The sequence below is a fragment of the Simochromis diagramma genome, unplaced genomic scaffold (genome assembly GCF_900408965.1).
Source record: "Simochromis diagramma unplaced genomic scaffold, fSimDia1.1 OVJJ01000419.1, whole genome shotgun sequence".
Taxonomy (NCBI): Eukaryota; Metazoa; Chordata; class Actinopteri; order Cichliformes; family Cichlidae; genus Simochromis; species Simochromis diagramma.
Window position 1 is genome coordinate 5,412,374 of NW_024387244.1, and position 18,162 is coordinate 5,430,535.

The 18,162-nt window shown below is 41.7% G+C and overlaps 1 protein-coding gene across 5 annotated transcripts in view; it reads left to right on the forward strand.

The window, feature by feature from the left end:
* Positions 1-6,494, forward strand: part of si:ch73-63e15.2 (protein strawberry notch homolog 2) — a 62,495-nt gene extending 56,001 nt beyond the window's left edge. For all 5 annotated transcript variants that reach the window (XM_040053050.1, XM_040053052.1, XM_040053051.1 and 2 more), the window contains one exon: positions 2,330-6,494. In XM_040053050.1, coding sequence (XP_039908984.1) covers positions 2,330-3,447 — 1,118 coding nt within the window. In that variant the 3' untranslated portion in view covers positions 3,448-6,494. The remainder of the gene's footprint in view (positions 1-2,329) is intronic.
* Positions 6,495-18,162: the final 11,668 nt, after the last annotated feature.

An 18,162-nucleotide genomic window follows, 5' to 3' on the forward strand; every position in this document is an offset into this window, starting at 1 on the left:
TCTCATTAATTAATACAGATTAATTAATGTCCTGTTGTTATTAGGGCTGTGCCATATCATACCGTTCACGGTAATACGGTATAATGTTGGACAACTATAAGAAAATGAAATATCGCCATAGATTATGGGTAAAACGCACATGCGCAGTGCCTTTGTTTTTATACGCACATGGCAGAAAAAGCATGGCGGCGACGGAGAATGAGAGGGACGAAAGCGGATCGTTGAATGAAACGGATGAACCAGAATTGTTTTGTAAAAATGCTGCAACTTCAGTGGTGTGGAACTGGTTTAGCTTTTGTCCGTCAGATACACAACAAAGCACTATTTTTGGTAGAGCATGCTAGCGGGCCGTCGTTATTACCGTGTTTTTTGGAAAATACGGCACACTTAAAATCAATCCTTTGATTTTTCTGAAAATCGACAGTGCCCCTTATAATTCCGTGTGCCTTATGTATGAATTCTGGTTGTGTTTACTGACCTCGAAACGATTTTATGTTTACACGGCGCTCAAAAATCTGTCAAATGTTTCAGTACGACTTTGCTAAGCTATGAACCCGCACCGCTTGATGGATTGTTGGAGCATTACGGCTATCGTAGGGAGGAGCCTCGTGGAGTGATACATACAGGGAGTGCAGAATTATTAGGCAAGTTGTATTTTTGAGGAATAATTTTATTATTGAACAACAACCATGTTCTCAATGAACCCAAAAAACTCATTAATATCAAAGCTGAATGTTTTTGGAAGTAGTTTTTAGTTTGTTTTTAGTTTTAGCTATTTTAGGGGGATATCTGTGTGTGCAGGTGACTATTACTGTGCATAATTATTAGGCAACTTAACAAAAAACAAATATATACCCATTTCAATTATTTATTTTTACCAGTGAAACCAATATAACATCTCCACATTCACAAATATACATTTCTGACATTCAAAAACAAAACAAAAACAAATCAGCGACCAATATAGCCACCTTTCTTTGCAAGGACACTCAAAAGCCTGCCATCCATGGATTCTGTCAGTGTTTTGATCTGTTCACCATCAACATTGCGTGCAGCAGCAACCACAGCCTCCCAGACACTGTTCAGAGAGGTGTACTGTTTTCCCTCCTTGTAAATCTCACATTTGATGATGGACCACAGGTTCTCAATGGGGTTCAGATCAGGTGAACAAGGAGGCCATGTCATTAGTTTTTCTTCTTTTATACCCTTTCTTGCCAGCCACGCTGTGGAGTACTTGGACGTGTGTGATGGAGCATTGTCCTGCATGGAAATCATGTTTTTCTTGAAGGATGCAGACTTCTTCCTGTACCACTGCTTGAAGAAGGTGTCTTCCAGAAACTGGCAGTAGGACTGGGAGTTGAGCTTGACTCCATCCTCAACCCGAAAAGGCCCCACAAGCTCATCTTTGATGATACCAGCCCAAACCAGTACTCCACCTCCACCTTGCTGGCGTCTGAGTCGGACTGGAGCTCTCTGCCCTTTACCAATCCAGCCATGGGCCCATCCATCTGGCCCATCAAGACTCACTCTCATTTCATCAGTCCATAAAACCTTAGAAAAATCAGTCTTGAGATATTTCTTGGCCCAGTCTTGACGTTTCAGCTTGTGTGTCTTGTTCAGTGGTGGTCGTCTTTCAGCCTTTCTTACCTTGGCCATGTCTCTGAGTATTGCACACCTTGTGCTTTTGGGCACTCCAGTGATGTTGCAGCTCTGAAATATGGCCAAACTGGTGGCAAGTGGCATCTTGGCAGCTGCACGCTTGACTTTTCTCAGTTCATGGGCAGTTATTTTGCGCCTTGGTTTTTCCCACAGGCTTCTTGCGACCCTGTTGACTATTTTGAATGAAACGCTTGATTGTTCGATGATCACGCTTCAGAAGCTTTGCAATTTTGATAATTCTGCACTCCCTGTACTGTGCTTCAACATAATATTACCGTACTGTGTGTGTATAACATCTTTTAAGTTTTGTGGATATTATACATGGTTATGCTGAGGATATGTCAGCCAATTTCCACTGGAAATGCCTTTTGGTTAAACTGTCAGCAAGGAATTTGCACTGTAAAATTTTTATATAACTTTAATGCACATAAAAACAGCTGCTTGTTTAAGTGAAAATACATAGATTTTTTTTTTTTGCACTAATAAAGTTGTGGAGTTGTAAAGTATTTTGTCTAGTGTCAATTATATCGTCAGTTATATCGTTATCGCAAATTTTCAAATGTATATCGTGATAAATATTTTTGGTCATATCGCCCTGCTCTAGTTGTTATTGTAAATCTGATAAAAGATTGAGGATTTATCTTACTGATAACTGTGTCATCTCTCTCAGGTATCAAGATCCCAGAGAACTGCGTTCCTCGCGTACGGGACGAGCTGCTGCAGATGGATGACGAGGTGAAGAAGAGGCGGAAAGAGAAAGAGCAGGCTGCTGAGAATGAGCGCAAGCGCAAGCTTGAGTACCTGCAGGGGCACAGACAGCTCGTGGAAAATCTAACCAACCACAAAACCATGCATACTCAGTCCCTCACTCAGCCTTTCGACCCAAGATTCCCACTCCAACACAGAATGCACCCCCAAGCCCAGCCCACCTTACCACACCTCAGTTCAGCCCTCTTGGCCTTACCGATAAATTCTAGCCAAACCCAGCAAAGGACCCATAACAGCTGGTCCAACAATCCGAGTTCCTTCTCCAACACCAACCAGAGCTCTCTGAACAGCTCAGTTAGCCTCAATCTCTCACAGTTTTACTCACCCGCCTACATGAACACTTTTCAACAAACGAAGAACCTGCCACCTTCACTCCATCAGACCAAGCAGCCTTCCAGTTTGTCTTCCAAAAGTCCTTTCGACGATATCTTAGACCTTACCATGAGCTCTCCATCTCCCTCTCCAGACACCACAGAGGGCGGACTCAATCTGGACACTCTGACTAGCAACTCTACAGCGTTTGCAGAGGATTTTAATCTAGAGTCTCTCATCTCTCAGACTGCACCAAACGTCCAGCATGCTGCGCAAGTACAGCTGCCTCTCATGCTGCAGCAGCCTCTTCAGGCCTCGCAGCAGCAACAGCAGCAGCAGAACCACAACTTGCTGGCCAATAACCACCATGACTTATTAGATTATTTTGACATATCCCTTTCCCCTCAGATGGCCACACAGAAAGCCAGCCCTTCGTCTTCTACCTCCTCCTGCTCTTCCTCCACGTCCTCCACGTCTTCTGTGTCAAACAACATGGGTTCTCTCTTCTCCAACCCGTCGCCCAACTCTTTGTTTTCCAGCTCTTCCTCTCACTTCCCCCCAGCCTATCTCCTCGCTTCATCAGACTCTGGTCCCTTACCCAACGGCAACTGCAGCTCCGGCGCTCTTGACGTCCGCGAGGCTTTGAACAGCATGCTACAGGCCGGACCGGACCGCAAATCTGTCATTCAGTACAGGCCGCAAGAGTGAGAGCTCAACGGGCTCATCTGGACTTTATCTTTAGTTTTTTTCTTGTTGTTTTGTTTTTGTTATGTCTCTTAGAGCAGATGGCGTCTTGTTTGCTGCTGTCTTTGATCGCAACCTTGGACCTACTCCCTCTCCCCTCAGGGCCTATAGTCAAGTCACTGCCTGTCCTGCGTTGGGCTCACCCTTCTCTTTATCCATGTGTAGCGTTCACTTGCTTTAGGCTGTTGAGGTAACGACGGGCTCGATCAATATTCGATTTCTGCACCAAAGTGTGTCCTCCACGGTAAAAGGCAGCTGTTTAAAAATAAAAGGAGATGGGTGGGGGGGAGGAGGGGAAAAAAGAGGACGGGATAACTTTATTTTATCGAACATACGAGCTGTTGAGGTGCGGAAATCTCTAATAAACCTCCTGCTGCTGATTTTTCTCGAGGTATGATTGGTGAGTTGCTGGAAGCTCTAAATGCCTTTCACTAGTTAAAACCGCATCTTTAAACTTTGCTTTACTGTTACTACATTCACGGCTGTATGCAAGGCTTTGGTTTGAGTGAAACACGAGGTAGTCGAACTGGAAGACGCATGAAATCTTTTAGCTGATTAGCCATGAAATGCCTCAGATTCCCTTTTTTTTTTTTCCTTTCCCTTCTACGCACTCCCTCTTGTTTGTCTCCCTGCTTGTATGAACACTAGTGTGAGGAAAAAAGGGAGAGGATGAGCAGCCTGCTGTTGCAAACAGTGCCTTTGGAAAAAGTCTTTAAATGCAGTCTTTAAAATCCATGTAGCCTAATGTATAGATTTGTACTCTTGAGCGTTGGTTTCGATTTTAATTTAATACGGTGTATTTGTATGAAACTTTTGGGGCCCATGGTGAGTCAGGCAGTTGTCGTTTGTGTTACACTATGCTGGTGTTGGGTTTCAGGAAGGCGCCTCCTTTGAGCCTGCATGTGCTTGTGTGATTGTCTGTGTAGCTGTCCACAAACGTTTATCTACACCCCTTTCTCCCCTTTTAATTTCACGTGACGCCCATTTTTGTTTTGGAAATCCTCAGGAAAATCTTGTGTATTTTTTTTTTTTATCTTTCTGTGTGGATGTGTCATTTTTTGACCAACACTGATACCCGAACCTGTTCACGGTCTCTAATTCTAAAGGATCACAAAGAATTTCTATTGTTCTGAAAAGAAAGCGCCCCCGTCTCTTTGCTAGTATCAGAGTAATTTATTGTTTCCTCTTGAGCACTGTTTTTCACATGAATTCAACCTATACTAAAAAATAAAACATCCAATTTCCATTTGAGGCTCTAGAAAGCTTTTGAAAGATGCGTGTACATGTGTATGATAGTACATATTTAAAAACCTGTGAGGTCTGGCCATGTTTGTGTGATGCACTGTAGTTGGTTTGTGACAAAATGCGCGGAGGAGTTAAAGCGATCAAAAAGCAATAAAAACCATGTTATATGTTCGTTATGAAACAAACGCTTCAGTACTGTTTACGCTCAACAGGCAAAGCTTTTTGGTTACCTTTGCATGGTGTGAATCGTCTTTATTTCTATTATGCTTTGAAATATTTTAGTTAAATACATTTTAAATTCATTGTTATTAAAAAAAAAGTTATTTGTTATTTATATTTAAGGGATATTTAGATTTTAGATACATTATCTTGCTTATTGTAATAGTTAAGGACATGTTTGGTCAGGGAAGTTACTCATTTTCAAGATTGCTATAAAACAAATTCTATTATTACCTGCCACCAAATAACATTGCACTGTTCTACTGCTGTACAGCGTCTGGATTTATTTCTGCTCGTTTTACTTTTGCTTTTCTCAAACGCAATTGTTTCTCCCACTCGTAGAGCTTTTTTTTCTCTTGTCAGGCCTTCAGTTTGCAGAGAGATACCAAAGTATTCCACAGGCACCCCTAAAGTTACTGGCTCTAAGATATCAGACATTTATCAATCTCAGGAAGAAACCTACAGGAGGCGTAACGTCGGGGCGTTAGCAGAAATATATCAGTTCCCCTTTTAAGGATGATGAAACTAATGAGTATTTGTGCTATTTTTTCTTAACTCTGTGCTGTGACTCTTGCTGTATTTATGTTTTAGACTTAATGTGATGGGTTTGTTGTTTGTCCTTGTGAAAATGTCAGTGGTTCTAAATATTTATGCCTTCTTAGGGCAAAGATCAAAGGCTGTTTCTTTTAAGAAACATTATTTTTCTGTGGACAGTTTTTTTTTTTTTTTTCTTCGAACCATGTTAACGCTGACCCGTTCTCCCGTCGACTCACACCTGGGTTATACTAAAACGTGCAATTAATCTGTCCAAGCCTTCGCCCCTCCCCGCTTCTGTGTTTAGGGTTTAGGATGACTGATTCGTTGTTTTTTTCTGTGTGCAGAATAATACTGCAGCTACCCCTCGTTTCACTTTTAATAATATTCGTCAGGCACATTCCCAGACACCAGTCTGCAAACGTTTTGCCTTTGATTTTGTTTTTATAGTCACGGAAATAAAGCTTTATGCATTTGAGGGATATGGACAGCAGTTTTTAGGAAAAATAATTCTTCATTTGTTTAGTTAGGCCTATAATCATTTTTATCATTTTGCACTAAGAATGGCATAATCAAGTTACTGTTCTCCTGTTGGTTTTGATTGAGCGTCGCACGCTTGATGTATTTCTGTTCTTCAGTGGATTGCTCTGTGTATACTTTAACCATCTTTCTTGTTTCTCCCACCAGTTGCATATATATAAATGTTATCACCTTCAAATAATTTATTGCTAACAAAACACAAAATGAAACAAAAAAAACATGCTACTGATTGTATGTATTTTTAAACAAAGCCTATTTTTCCTGTAAAAACAAAACTGTGTTCAGCACTTTTATTCTGGGTTGTGCTTTTGTTTTCTATATATTTATAATTTAGATCCAAATGTATATATTGTAAAATTTGTGCCTTTCAACTAATTCTTAAAAAAAAAATAAAAGTTTTCTACTTATTAAAGGAAGGACGATATAAAATTGCGGTCTTTGAAAACAGATTAAAAACTTGAAGATTGCTCAAACTGAGTCTCGTTTGTTCATTCGGTTTGTCGCCCGCGGGCTTGTTGTACAGTTTTTGCGCGGCATTGCTCCCCATTTTAAAAACACGGAGCTAAAAAAGGGAGCAGATTAACTCTGCAAATGTTTGTGTTCAGCAGGGGACCCCCGGCCCCCACTTTTCACTAAATATTAATATGATATTTTCTGCCAGTGGTGTGCAGCGGTATCATCAAACACGAGAATAATCGGATAAATGAATCACAACACACCAGATAACAGAGCCTCTGTGTAAACGCACCTGGTATTTCTTTCTGGGGAGAAATAGAGCACACTGTCTACTTTAAGCACCTTCTAATAAAACACATTTGTTGCCACGGGGAGGGCTGGTCTTAAAATGTGCAGGCCAAGGTTGCAATAATAGACTAAACTACAACTGGGGAAAGTGTATTATTGAAATCTTGCTCTGAAAGAATTGAAGGAAACGCTTGATCATCAGAGTATCCTGCAAACTCAGCCCAACAGTGGGCAGTTTAGTTTCAGTCATTCAGTGTGTGTGATCAAACTTTCAAAACGAGCAGCATTTTGTATTTGTTTTTAATTATTTATTCCTACACAACTTTCATAAAAACATTGATCATATTTTAAAAAGCAGCACCTTCTGGACTCTTCCAATACTTCCCCTGACAAAGGTCGATATTGTAACGAGAAACAACTGAAATAGATCATTTCTAAAGAAGAAAAACTAAACTGAAACGAGCAATCACACCCTGGAAAGCAACTGAAACTCGATGGAACTCAAAAGAAAGACTCGAAACCAAAAGTAAATTTGAATGAAACATAAAGATTCAGAATCTTTTGTCATATTTATGCTTCATGTAAAAACAAAATCCCGTTTCGCACATCCACCAGTCAGCAGTGTTAATACTATAAACACAAAGATCACAAATACAGTCAAATACAGGTGATTACATAAAAGATGGCTAACTGGAGCTTATGAGCAGGGGCCCAAACATCAAAAAAATGTATAAAGCAAATACATATAATTCCCAACAGACACTTCCACACTAACCTATCATTAAATATCCCACAATTACCCCAGGAATCCTAACATAACAATAACACTGATCCAATGCAGCACATAGACGTCACACTATAAACCTCATTGGATCTTCTTTTGCTGCTGGTTCAGTCAATGTTGTTTGAAGATAGATCAAACCTGCAGCTTCAGAATCTAGCGCAAAAAAGACAAACACAAAGAGCGGAGCCGCCGAAGTGCGAAAATGTTTCGCTCAGTACAGTGCGCTCCAGCTGTGAGGCTCCAGCTGCTGTTATGCAGCTGATGAATTGGTAATTGTGCACTGACTGGTCCTGGCATTCTCCTAACCCCAAAGCTGTTGCTGCTGAGAAAAATGTAATTTACACAGCTGGAGAAGCAATGTACAGGAAGTACCTCCCCACTCTGCTTTTTCTGATTTCACAGTAGTCCTCCAGTCTGTCTCCCAGTCATTCTCACACATCTCCATAATGATGTTGGTGGTACAGGACCACTGTTTTATCTACTCAGACAATCACTATCAGACAAGTAGTAGTAAACAAAACTAAAGTAAACAAAATCAAACATCAACATTTTTATGTATTTCAAGATTTTTATTATTTGTATTGTAATGGCTGATGGATGGTGAAGACTTTGCAATATAACTGTTGTTGTGAATATTTTCACAACAACAGTTATATTTTCACAACAACAGTTGTGAATATTTTCACAACTGTTGTTGTGAAAAAAAACCCAACAATCAAATGATCCCCTATGAGCAAGCACATGGCGACAGTGGGGAGGAAAAACTCCCTTTGAACAGGAAGAAACCTCCAGCAGATCCAGGCTCAGGGAGGGGCGGCTATCTGCTGAAACCGGTTGGGGGGGGTGTAATTTATATTTTACTGCTGTTAATATTTCCATGTCTCTTATAAGCATGGTGCCCAAGGTGCAATAGTCTTGTGTTGTTTTTTAATAATGGGGGCATGCTGTGCTTTCTGTGGTTTAACAGGAAGAGGAGGCAGGGGTGGGATTGTGTGGTCACTCCCGTGGAGTGACGGGATCATTGCAAACCTGACGCGTTTTTTCTCCTTTATTGTGGCTTCTTTTTCAGCCGACAACTCTTCAGTTGTGCGAACTTTTTTAATAATGGGGGCAGGCTGTGTTTTCTGTGGTTTAACAGGAAGAGGAGGCAGGGATGGGAGTAAATTCTTATTCTTATTTATGTCCCACTTCTCTAACATGCTTGGTGCGTAAGGTGACAGAACCTTGTGTTGCTTTTTAATAATGGGGGCACACAGTGTTTTCTGGGGTTTAACAGGAAGAGGAGGCAGGGGTGGGATTGTGTGGTCACTCCCGTGGAGTGATGGGATCATTGCAAACCTGACGCGTTTTTTCTCTTTTATTGTGGCTTGTTTTTCAGCCGACAACTCTTCAGTTGTGCGAACTTTTTTAATAATGGGGGCAGGCTGTGTTTTCTCTGGTTTAACAGGAAGAGGAGGCAGGGATGGGAGTAAATTCTTATTCTTATTTATGTCCCACTTCTCTAACATGCTTGGTGCGTAAGGTGCCAGAACCTTGTGTTGCTTTTTAATAATGGGGGCACACAGTGTTTTCTGGGGTTTAACAGGAAGAGGAGGCAGGGATGGGATTGTGTGGTCACTCCCGTGGAGTGACGGGAGCATTGCAAACCTGACGCGTTTTTTCTCTTTTTTTGTGGCTTCTTTTTCAGCCGACAACTCTTCAGTTGTGAGAACTTTTTTAATAATGGGGGCAGGCTGTGTTTTCTCTGGTTTAACAGGAAGAGGAGGCAGGGGTGGGATTAAACTCTTAGCTGGTGAGTCTTTAGCTACAGACACCCCCCTATTTGATTTATTAACAAACAGGCATTCCGTTTTAGGTGCTGTTTGTTCCGAGCTGCTCCGTTGCTGACAACGGAAGAAACCAACCCGATCAGTACTACCAGCCTCACCCCACTCCCGACTTACCCTTTGTTGGTCCTGCACTTTCTCTCTCTTTAGTCGGATTGTGTGCTCCCAGCACCCGTCACTCCCGTGGAGTGACGGGAGCATTGCAAACCTGACGCGTTTTTTCTCTTTTTTTGTGGCTTCTTTTTCAGCCGACAACTCTTCAGTTGTGAGAACCTTTGCACTGGAAACGCGATCGTTAGCTCTAGCATAAACGTGAGACATATTTAATAAAGGTTGGCTTTCAGCGGTATTTTACACTCAGCGATGCTTTAGACGGACCAACTTTGGAGTTCACTGGTGTAGAGTGTCGCCAAGGCTCTATTTATGCTATTTGGAAGCTCCTTCGAAGCACCTTTGTTGTGACGTTGCAAAGGCCTTTGTTGTGACGTTGTAAAGGCCTTTGATCTGTCCGAGCTTAAGCCCCGCCTCCGACCGACTCTGTTGTCTGTGATGGTTCTCAGGCTGTGGCAGGGTCTGCACGCTTGAAGTACGCGCACTACGCGCACTACGTACTACGTACTACGTACTAGGAGAAGTGCGAGGCTTGTGAAATGGGACGGTCTAGTCTCCGTCGCGCTTCCCAGGTTGCCTAGCAACCATGATACTAACCGCTGGAAACGTGTCATACAACTTTGTTTGACAGAAATGAAGGAGAACATATTTTGTTCATTTGTTTGTTGCTACAAGAGCTTTGTGTGATTTGATAAGTATCTGAGGCTGAGACCACAGGACAGTAAAACATGATTTTTGGGCTTCATTTCTATGCTGAACAGTCATTTAAGATTAGTTAGTAAATAACAATTAGCTAATGTTGTTCATGAGACTAAAGTCATATCACTTTGGTAATGTAAGTATAATATGGCCAATGTTATAGTTATTATATTAATCATTATTAGCTATTACAGCAGTGAACATGAACTGTGTCAAATACTGAGCCTCAGTACAGATTCAAGTTGCAGTTATTTATATGTCTTATCACCTTAAATAAACAGTCAGAAATATTGTATTTCTGATCACTTATCAGTACATATCCTTATTTTTACATCTATAAAAACAAAGCTGACACTCAGCAGATGCCTTTGTGTCAAAGTTGTTTCATCTTGTTCTCTCTATAAACTCCACAAGATGCTCGGTTGAACTTTCCCTCCTCCGAGGTAAACTTTTATTAAACTCTTAGTAATCAGTCATGAGTCTCTACTTCTCACCTTCCGGTGTTACACTCTCAAGACTCCGGGTGGAACACACAGGTAAATGCAATTCCCATTGCTACATCCCTTTTCTTTTACAAAGACAATGAACTATTCATAAATTGAGAACTCAGTTTGCAACTGGAACTACACTTAGACATGACATTTCTTTGTTAGACACAATTTTCTTCAAAAATAAAAAATTCTTTCTTCCACCTTACTTTTTTTTTTTTTTAGCTTTCTTTCTATTTTCCTTTAGTATTACTTTTATTCATTTTTTTCCGTTTTGTTTCTCTTTTCCTTATTTTTTTTCTTTTCTTTTATTTATTTATTTTTTCTCTTCCAAACAAGTAAACAGATCACAAAGCCATAACTCAAAATATTATCACAGATGTTTTTTTTTTTCTTTTGTTTTTCCTCTGACAAGTAAACAAATCACAGCGTATAACTCACAGATTACCCCTTAATTGCATACATAGTCCTTCAGATATCCAGGTTGTTGTACTACCCGTCCTGACCTGGTAGTGCTGTTTTGTGTGTTCTCTTTGCTCTGTGTCGGCACAGTAATGTTCTGTCCCTCAAGCTGGAGATGTGCTGACATGTCTTTTTTGACCTCAACAGTTCGCCTCAGATGGCGACGATTCCTTCTGAGGACTCTGCCGTTGTCCAACTCCACATCATAGGATCTGTTTCCCAGAGTGTTACACACTCTAGCCTTGGTCCATACGTTGTGTGGTTCAAAAGGTTGGACTCGCACCAAGTCCCCTGGGTTTAATGTGTCCATGTCCTTCGCTGTCTTGTTGTAGTACTTTGTTTGTCTCTCTCTGTTTTTCATCAGCGCTAACTTGTTGTCAGTCACTGTGGGTTGCAACAATCTGTCTCCTATTGGGAGAAGTGTCCTCGTCCTCCTGCTTAACAGTCTCTGTGCAGGGCTGGTAGTTAAACCTTGTGTTGGGGTGTTTCTGTGGTCCAATAAGGCCAAATATGGATCCTGTCCAGCCAATTTCGCCTTTTTCATGAGTCGTTTGGCAGTTTTAACGGCAGACTCAGCTTTGCCGTTGCTCTGCGGATAGCCAGGCGATGAGGTATGGTGTCGAAATTCCCATTTCCGGCTGAAGTTGGCAAACTCTGTTGAGCTGTACTGGGGCCCGTTGTCAGAAAAAACAATATTTGGGATTCCCTGACGTGCGAAATGAGCCTTTAGTTTCCTAATCACAGTACTCGACTTGGTGTCAGGTAGATAATCTATCTCCCAAAAGTTGGAGTAATAATCAACAGTTATTAGGTAGTCCCTACCCTCAAAGTTGAATAAATCTGTCCCAACTTTGGTCCATGGTCTAGTGGTCGGCTCGTGTGGTTTTAGTGTCTCTTTCTGTTGTTTTGCATCCACAGACCGACATACGTCACATGTAGCGATGTACTTTTTGATGTGGTCGTTCATACCGTGCCAGTAGACGCAGTCTCTAGCTCTCCTGAGGCACCCTTCTGTGCCGATGTGTGTTGAGTGAATTCGCTGGGTTATATCTGCCTGCAGTGCTTCTGGAATCACCACTCTCTCTCCCTTGAAGACCAATCCATCCTGTGTGCTCAGTTCATCCTGCAAAGATTGGAACTGGGTTATTTCAACAGGTACATCTTTCTTACAGGCTGGCCACCCCTTTTGTATTGTTTTTATCAGCATTTGTAGTGTGTGGTCGGTTCTTGTCCCTGCTCGTATTCTGTCCATGCTTTCTGTTGAAACAGGTACATAGTCCACCATGTTGACACATTCTGTCTCCAACTCCGTCTGGCTTTTGATGCTATCCTGCAGGTAGGCCCTACTCAGCGTATCAGCAAGTAGCATGTCGCAGCCTGGAACATATGTTATGGTTATATCATATTTTTTGCAGCCTTAATAACATCCTTTGCAGTCTCTTAGGTGCATGTAACAGTGGCTTTTTAATAATGTTCTCGAGTGGCTTGTGGTCTGATTGCACTCTCACAAGACGACCATATGTATATTGGTGGAATTTCTCCATCCCAAACACAATAGCTAAACATTCCTTTTCAATTTGTGCATAACCTCTTTCAGTGAGCGTCAGTGCACGACTTGCAAACGCCACTGGTTTTCCATGTTGAGTCAGAGCTGCTCCCAGTCCTGTCTCGCTGGCATCACACTGCAGCGTCAGCTCTTCTTCAGGGCTGTAATATTTCAAAACTGGGACTTGTGTTAGTTTTTCTTTCAGTCTTTTAAATGCATCTTCCTGCACGTCTGTCCACTCCCATAGGCTGTCTCTGTGCGTCAGTTGTCTGAGAGGCTCACAGTCGTCTGACAGATGCTTGTAAAACTTTGCTAAATAGTTGACCATTCCAACTAGTCTCTGCACCCCTTTTATGTCAGTTGGTGCTGGCATCTCTGTGATGGCCCGTACCTTCTCTGGGTCAGCTCTCAGCCCCTCTGCTGTGAGTAGATGTCCGATGTATGGTACTTCCTGTCTTCTAAGCTTGAGTTTTTCCACATTTAATTTGATGTTTCTCTCTCTGCAGCGTTCCAGAAAAAAGTCTCAGGTTTCTGTCATGATCCATTTCTGCCAACTCAGTCGTCTCTCCTTTTCCAGTGATCAGGATGTCATCAGCAATGATGTATGTGCCTGGCAGGTTCTCTAACGCTTGCATCAGTTTGCGCTGAAAGACCTCTGGCGCTGGGCTGATCCCCATCGGCATCCTCAGCCAACGAAAGCGACCAAATGGTGTTGCGAATGTCGTGAGATGGCTTGACTCTTCTGTAAGCTTTACATGCCAAAAGCCATGTTTCACATCACAAACTGTGAAAACTTTCGCTTTTGACACATCTGGCAAGATGTCATCTATTGTTGGTAACGGGAAGTGACTACGCTTCAAAGCTTTGTTGAGTGGTCTTGGGTCAATACATATCCTGGGTTTGCCATTTGGCTTCTGCACTGTCACCATCCCACTGATCCAATCAGTACTACCTTCCACTGGTGCTATTATTTGTCTGTCTGCAAGGCTCATCAGTTCCTCTTTCAGTGGTTTCATCATCGACACTGGGACTCTGCGTTTTGGCAGTTTGACGGGCTGCACTGTTGTGTCGATTTCCAGCTCATATTCACCTTGCAAACATCCATCTCCTGTAAACACATCCTGAAACTCAGTCTTTATCTCTTCCAACAACCATGCGTTTTTCTCTGATGGAGCTGTTGTCACTGAGCTGTCCAAAGCACAGATGTTATCATATTTAACTTGTATTAGCTTCATCGCTTCACTAGCTGTTCTCCCAAGTAGAGGTGTTTTACAGTCCTCCTCTACCACTTGGAGAGGGGGGGAGGAGGGGACAAAAGAGGACGGGATAACTTTATTTTATCGAACATACGAGCTGTTGAGGTGCGGAAATCTCTAATAAACCTCCTGCTGCTGATTTTTCTCGAGGTATGATTGGTGAGTTGCTGGAAGCTCTAAATGCCTTTCACTAGTTAAAACCGCATCTTTAAACTTTGCTTTACTGTTACTACATTCACGGCTGTATGCAAGGCTTTGGTTTGAGTGAAACACGAGGTAGTCGAACTGGAAGACGCATGAAATCTTTTAGCTGATTAGCCATGAAATGCCTCAGATTCCCTTTTTTTTTTTCCTTTCCCTTCTACGCACTCCCTCTTGTTTGTCTCCCTGCTTGTATGAACACTAGTGTGAGGAAAAAAGGGAGAGGATGAGCAGCCTGCTGTTGCAAACAGTGCCTTTGGAAAAAGTCTTTAAATGCAGTCTTTAAAATCCATGTAGCCTAATGTATAGATTTGTACTCTTGAGCGTTGGTTTCGATTTTAATTTAATACGGTGTATTTGTATGAAACTTTTGGGGCCCATGGTGAGTCAGGCAGTCGTCGTTTGTGTTACACTATGCTGGTGTTGGGTTTCAGGAAGGCGCCTCCTTTGAGCCTGCATGTGCTTGTGTGATTGTCTGTGTAGCTGTCCACAAACGTTTATCTACACCCCTTTCTCCCCTTTTAATTTCACGTGACGCCCATTTTTGTTTTGGAAATCCTCAGGAAAATCTTGTGTATTTTTTTTTTTTATCTTTCTGTGTGGATGTGTCATTTTTTGACCAACACTGATACCCGAACCTGTTCACGGTCTCTAATTCTAAAGGATCACAAAGAATTTCTATTGTTCTGAAAAGAAAGCGCCCCCGTCTCTTTGCTAGTATCAGAGTAATTTATTGTTTCCTCTTGAGCACTGTTTTTCACATGAATTCAACCTATACTAAAAAATAAAACATCCAATTTCCATTTGAGGCTCTAGAAAGCTTTTGAAAGATGCGTGTACATGTGTATGATAGTACATATTTAAAAACCTGTGAGGTCTGGCCATGTTTGTGTGATGCACTGTAGTTGGTTTGTGACAAAATGCGCGGAGGAGTTAAAGCGATCAAAAAGCAATAAAAACCATGTTATATGTTCGTTATGAAACAAACGCTTCAGTACTGTTTACGCTCAACAGGCAAAGCTTTTTGGTTACCTTTGCATGGTGTGAATCGTCTTTATTTCTATTATGCTTTGAAATATTTTAGTTAAATACATTTTAAATTCATTGTTATAAAAAAAAGTTATTTGTTATTTATATTTAAGGGATATTTAGATTTTAGATACATTATCTTGCTTATTGTAATAGTTAAGGACATGTTTGGTCAGGGAAGTTACTCATTTTCAAGATTGCTATAAAACAAATTCTATTATTACCTGCCACCAAATAACATTGCACTGTTCTACTGCTGTACAGCGTCTGGATTTATTTCTGCTCGTTTTACTTTTGCTTTTCTCAAACGCAATTGTTTCTCCCACTCGTAGAGCTTTTTTTTCTCTTGTCAGGCCTTCAGTTTGCAGATCCAATGCAGCACATAGACGTCACACTATAAACCTCATTGGATCTTCTTTTGCTGCTGGTTCAGTCAATGTTGTTTGAAGATAGATCAAACCTGCAGCTTCAGAATCTAGCGCAAAAAAGACAAACACAAAGAGCGGAGCCGCCGAAGTGCGAAAATGTTTCGCTCAGTACAGTGCGCTCCAGCTGTGAGGCTCCAGCTGCTGTTATGCAGCTGATGAATTGGTAATTGTGCACTGACTGGTCCTGGCATTCTCCTAACCCCAAAGCTGTTGCTGCTGAGAAAAATGTAATTTACACAGCTGGAGAAGCAATGTACAGGAAGTACCTCCCCACTCTGCTTTTTCTGATTTCACAGTAGTCCTCCAGTCTGTCTCCCAGTCATTCTCACACATCTCCATAATGATGTTGGTGGTACAGGACCACTGTTTTATCTACTCAGACAATCACTATCAGACAAGTAGTAGTAAACAAAACTAAAGTAAACAAAATCAAACATCAACATTTTTATGTATTTCAAGATTTTTATTATTTGTATTGTAATGGCTGATGGATGGTGAAGACTTTGCAATATAACTGTTGTTGTGAATATTTTCACAACAACAGTTATATTTTCACAACAACAGTTGTGAATATTTTCACAACTGTTGTTGTGAAAAAAAACCCCAACAATCAAATGATCCCCTATGAGCAAGCACATGGCAACAGTGGGGAGGAAAAACTCCCTTTGAACAGGAAGAAACCTCCAGCAGATCCAGGCTCAGGGAGGGGCGGCTATCTGCTGAAACCGGTTGGGGGGGTGTAATTTATATTTTACTGCTGTTAATATTTCCATGTCTCTTATAAGCATGGTGCCCAAGGTGCAATAGTCTTGTGTTGTTTTTTAATAATGGGGGCATGCTGTGTTTTCTGTGGTTTAACAGGAAGAGGAGGCAGGGGTGGGATTGTGTGGTCACTCCCGTGGAGTGATGGGATCATTGCAAACCTGACGCGTTTTTTCTCTTTTATTGTGGCTTGTTTTTCAGCCGACAACTCTTCAGTTGTGCGAACTTTTTTAATAATGGGGGCAGGCTGTGTTTTCTCTGGTTTAACAGGAAGAGGAGGCAGGGATGGGAGTAAATTCTTATTCTTATTTATGTCCCACTTCTCTAACATGCTTGGTGCGTAAGGTGCCAGAACCTTGTGTTGCTTTTTAATAATGGGGGCACACAGTGTTTTCTGGGGTTTAACAGGAAGAGGAGGCAGGGATGGGATTGTGTGGTCACTCCCGTGGAGTGACGGGAGCATTGCAAACCTGACGCGTTTTTTCTCTTTTTTTGTGGCTTCTTTTTCAGCCGACAACTCTTCAGTTGTGAGAACTTTTTTAATAATGGGGGCAGGCTGTGTTTTCTCTGGTTTAACAGGAAGAGGAGGCAGGGGTGGGATTCGATTCTTAGCTGGTGAGTCTTTAGCTACAGACACCCCCCTATTTGATTTATTAACAAACAGGCATTCCGTTTTAGGTGCTGTTTGTTCCGAGCTGCTCCGTTGCTGACAACGGAAGAAACCAACCCGATCAGTACTGCCAGCCTCACCCCACTCCCGACTTACCCTTTGTTGGTCCTGCACTCTCTCTCTCTTTAGTCGGATTGTGTGCTCCCAGCACCCGTCACTCCCGTGGAGTGACGGGAGCATTGCAAACCTGACGCGTTTTTTCTCTTTTTTTGTGGCTTCTTTTTCAGCCGACAACTCTTCAGTTGTGAGAACCTTTGCACTGGAAACGCGATCGTTAGCTCTAGCATAAATGTGAGACATATTTAATAAAGGTTGGCTTTCAGCGGTATTTTAGACTCAGCGATGCTTTAGACGGACCAACTTTGGAGTTCACTGGTGTAGAGTGTCGCCAAGGCTCTATTTATGCTATTTGGAAGCTCCTTCGAAGCACCTTTGTTGTGACGTTGCAAAGGCCTTTGTTGTGACGTTGTAAAGGCCTTTGATCTGTCCGAGCTTAAGCCCCGCCTCCGACCGACTCTGTTGTCTGTGATGGTTCTCAGGCTGTGGCAGGGTCTGCACGCTTGAAGTACGCGCACTACGCGTACTACGTACTACGAGAAGTGCGAGGCTTGTGAAATGGGACGGTCTAGTCTCCGTCGCGCTTCCCAGGTTGCCTAGCAACCATGATACTAACCGCTGGAAACGTGTCATACAACTTTGTTTGACAGAAATGAAGGAGGACATATTTTGTTCATTTGTTTGTTTCTACAAGAGCTTTGTGTGATTTGATAAGTATCTGAGGCTGAGACCACAGGACAGTAAAACATGATTTTTGGGCTTCATTTCTGTGCTGAACAGTCATTTAAGATTAGTTAGTAAATAACAATTAGCTAATGTTGTTCATGAGACTAAAGTCATATCACTTTGGTAATGTAAGTATAATATGGCCAATATTATAGTTATTATATTAATCATTATTAGCTATTACAGCAGTGAACATGAACTGTGTCAAATACTGAGCCTCAGTACAGATTCAAGTTGCAGTTATTTATATGTCTTATCACCTTAAATAAACAGTCAGAAATATTGTATTTCTGATCACTTATCAGTACATATCCTTATTTTTACATCTATAAAAACAAAGCTGACACTCAGC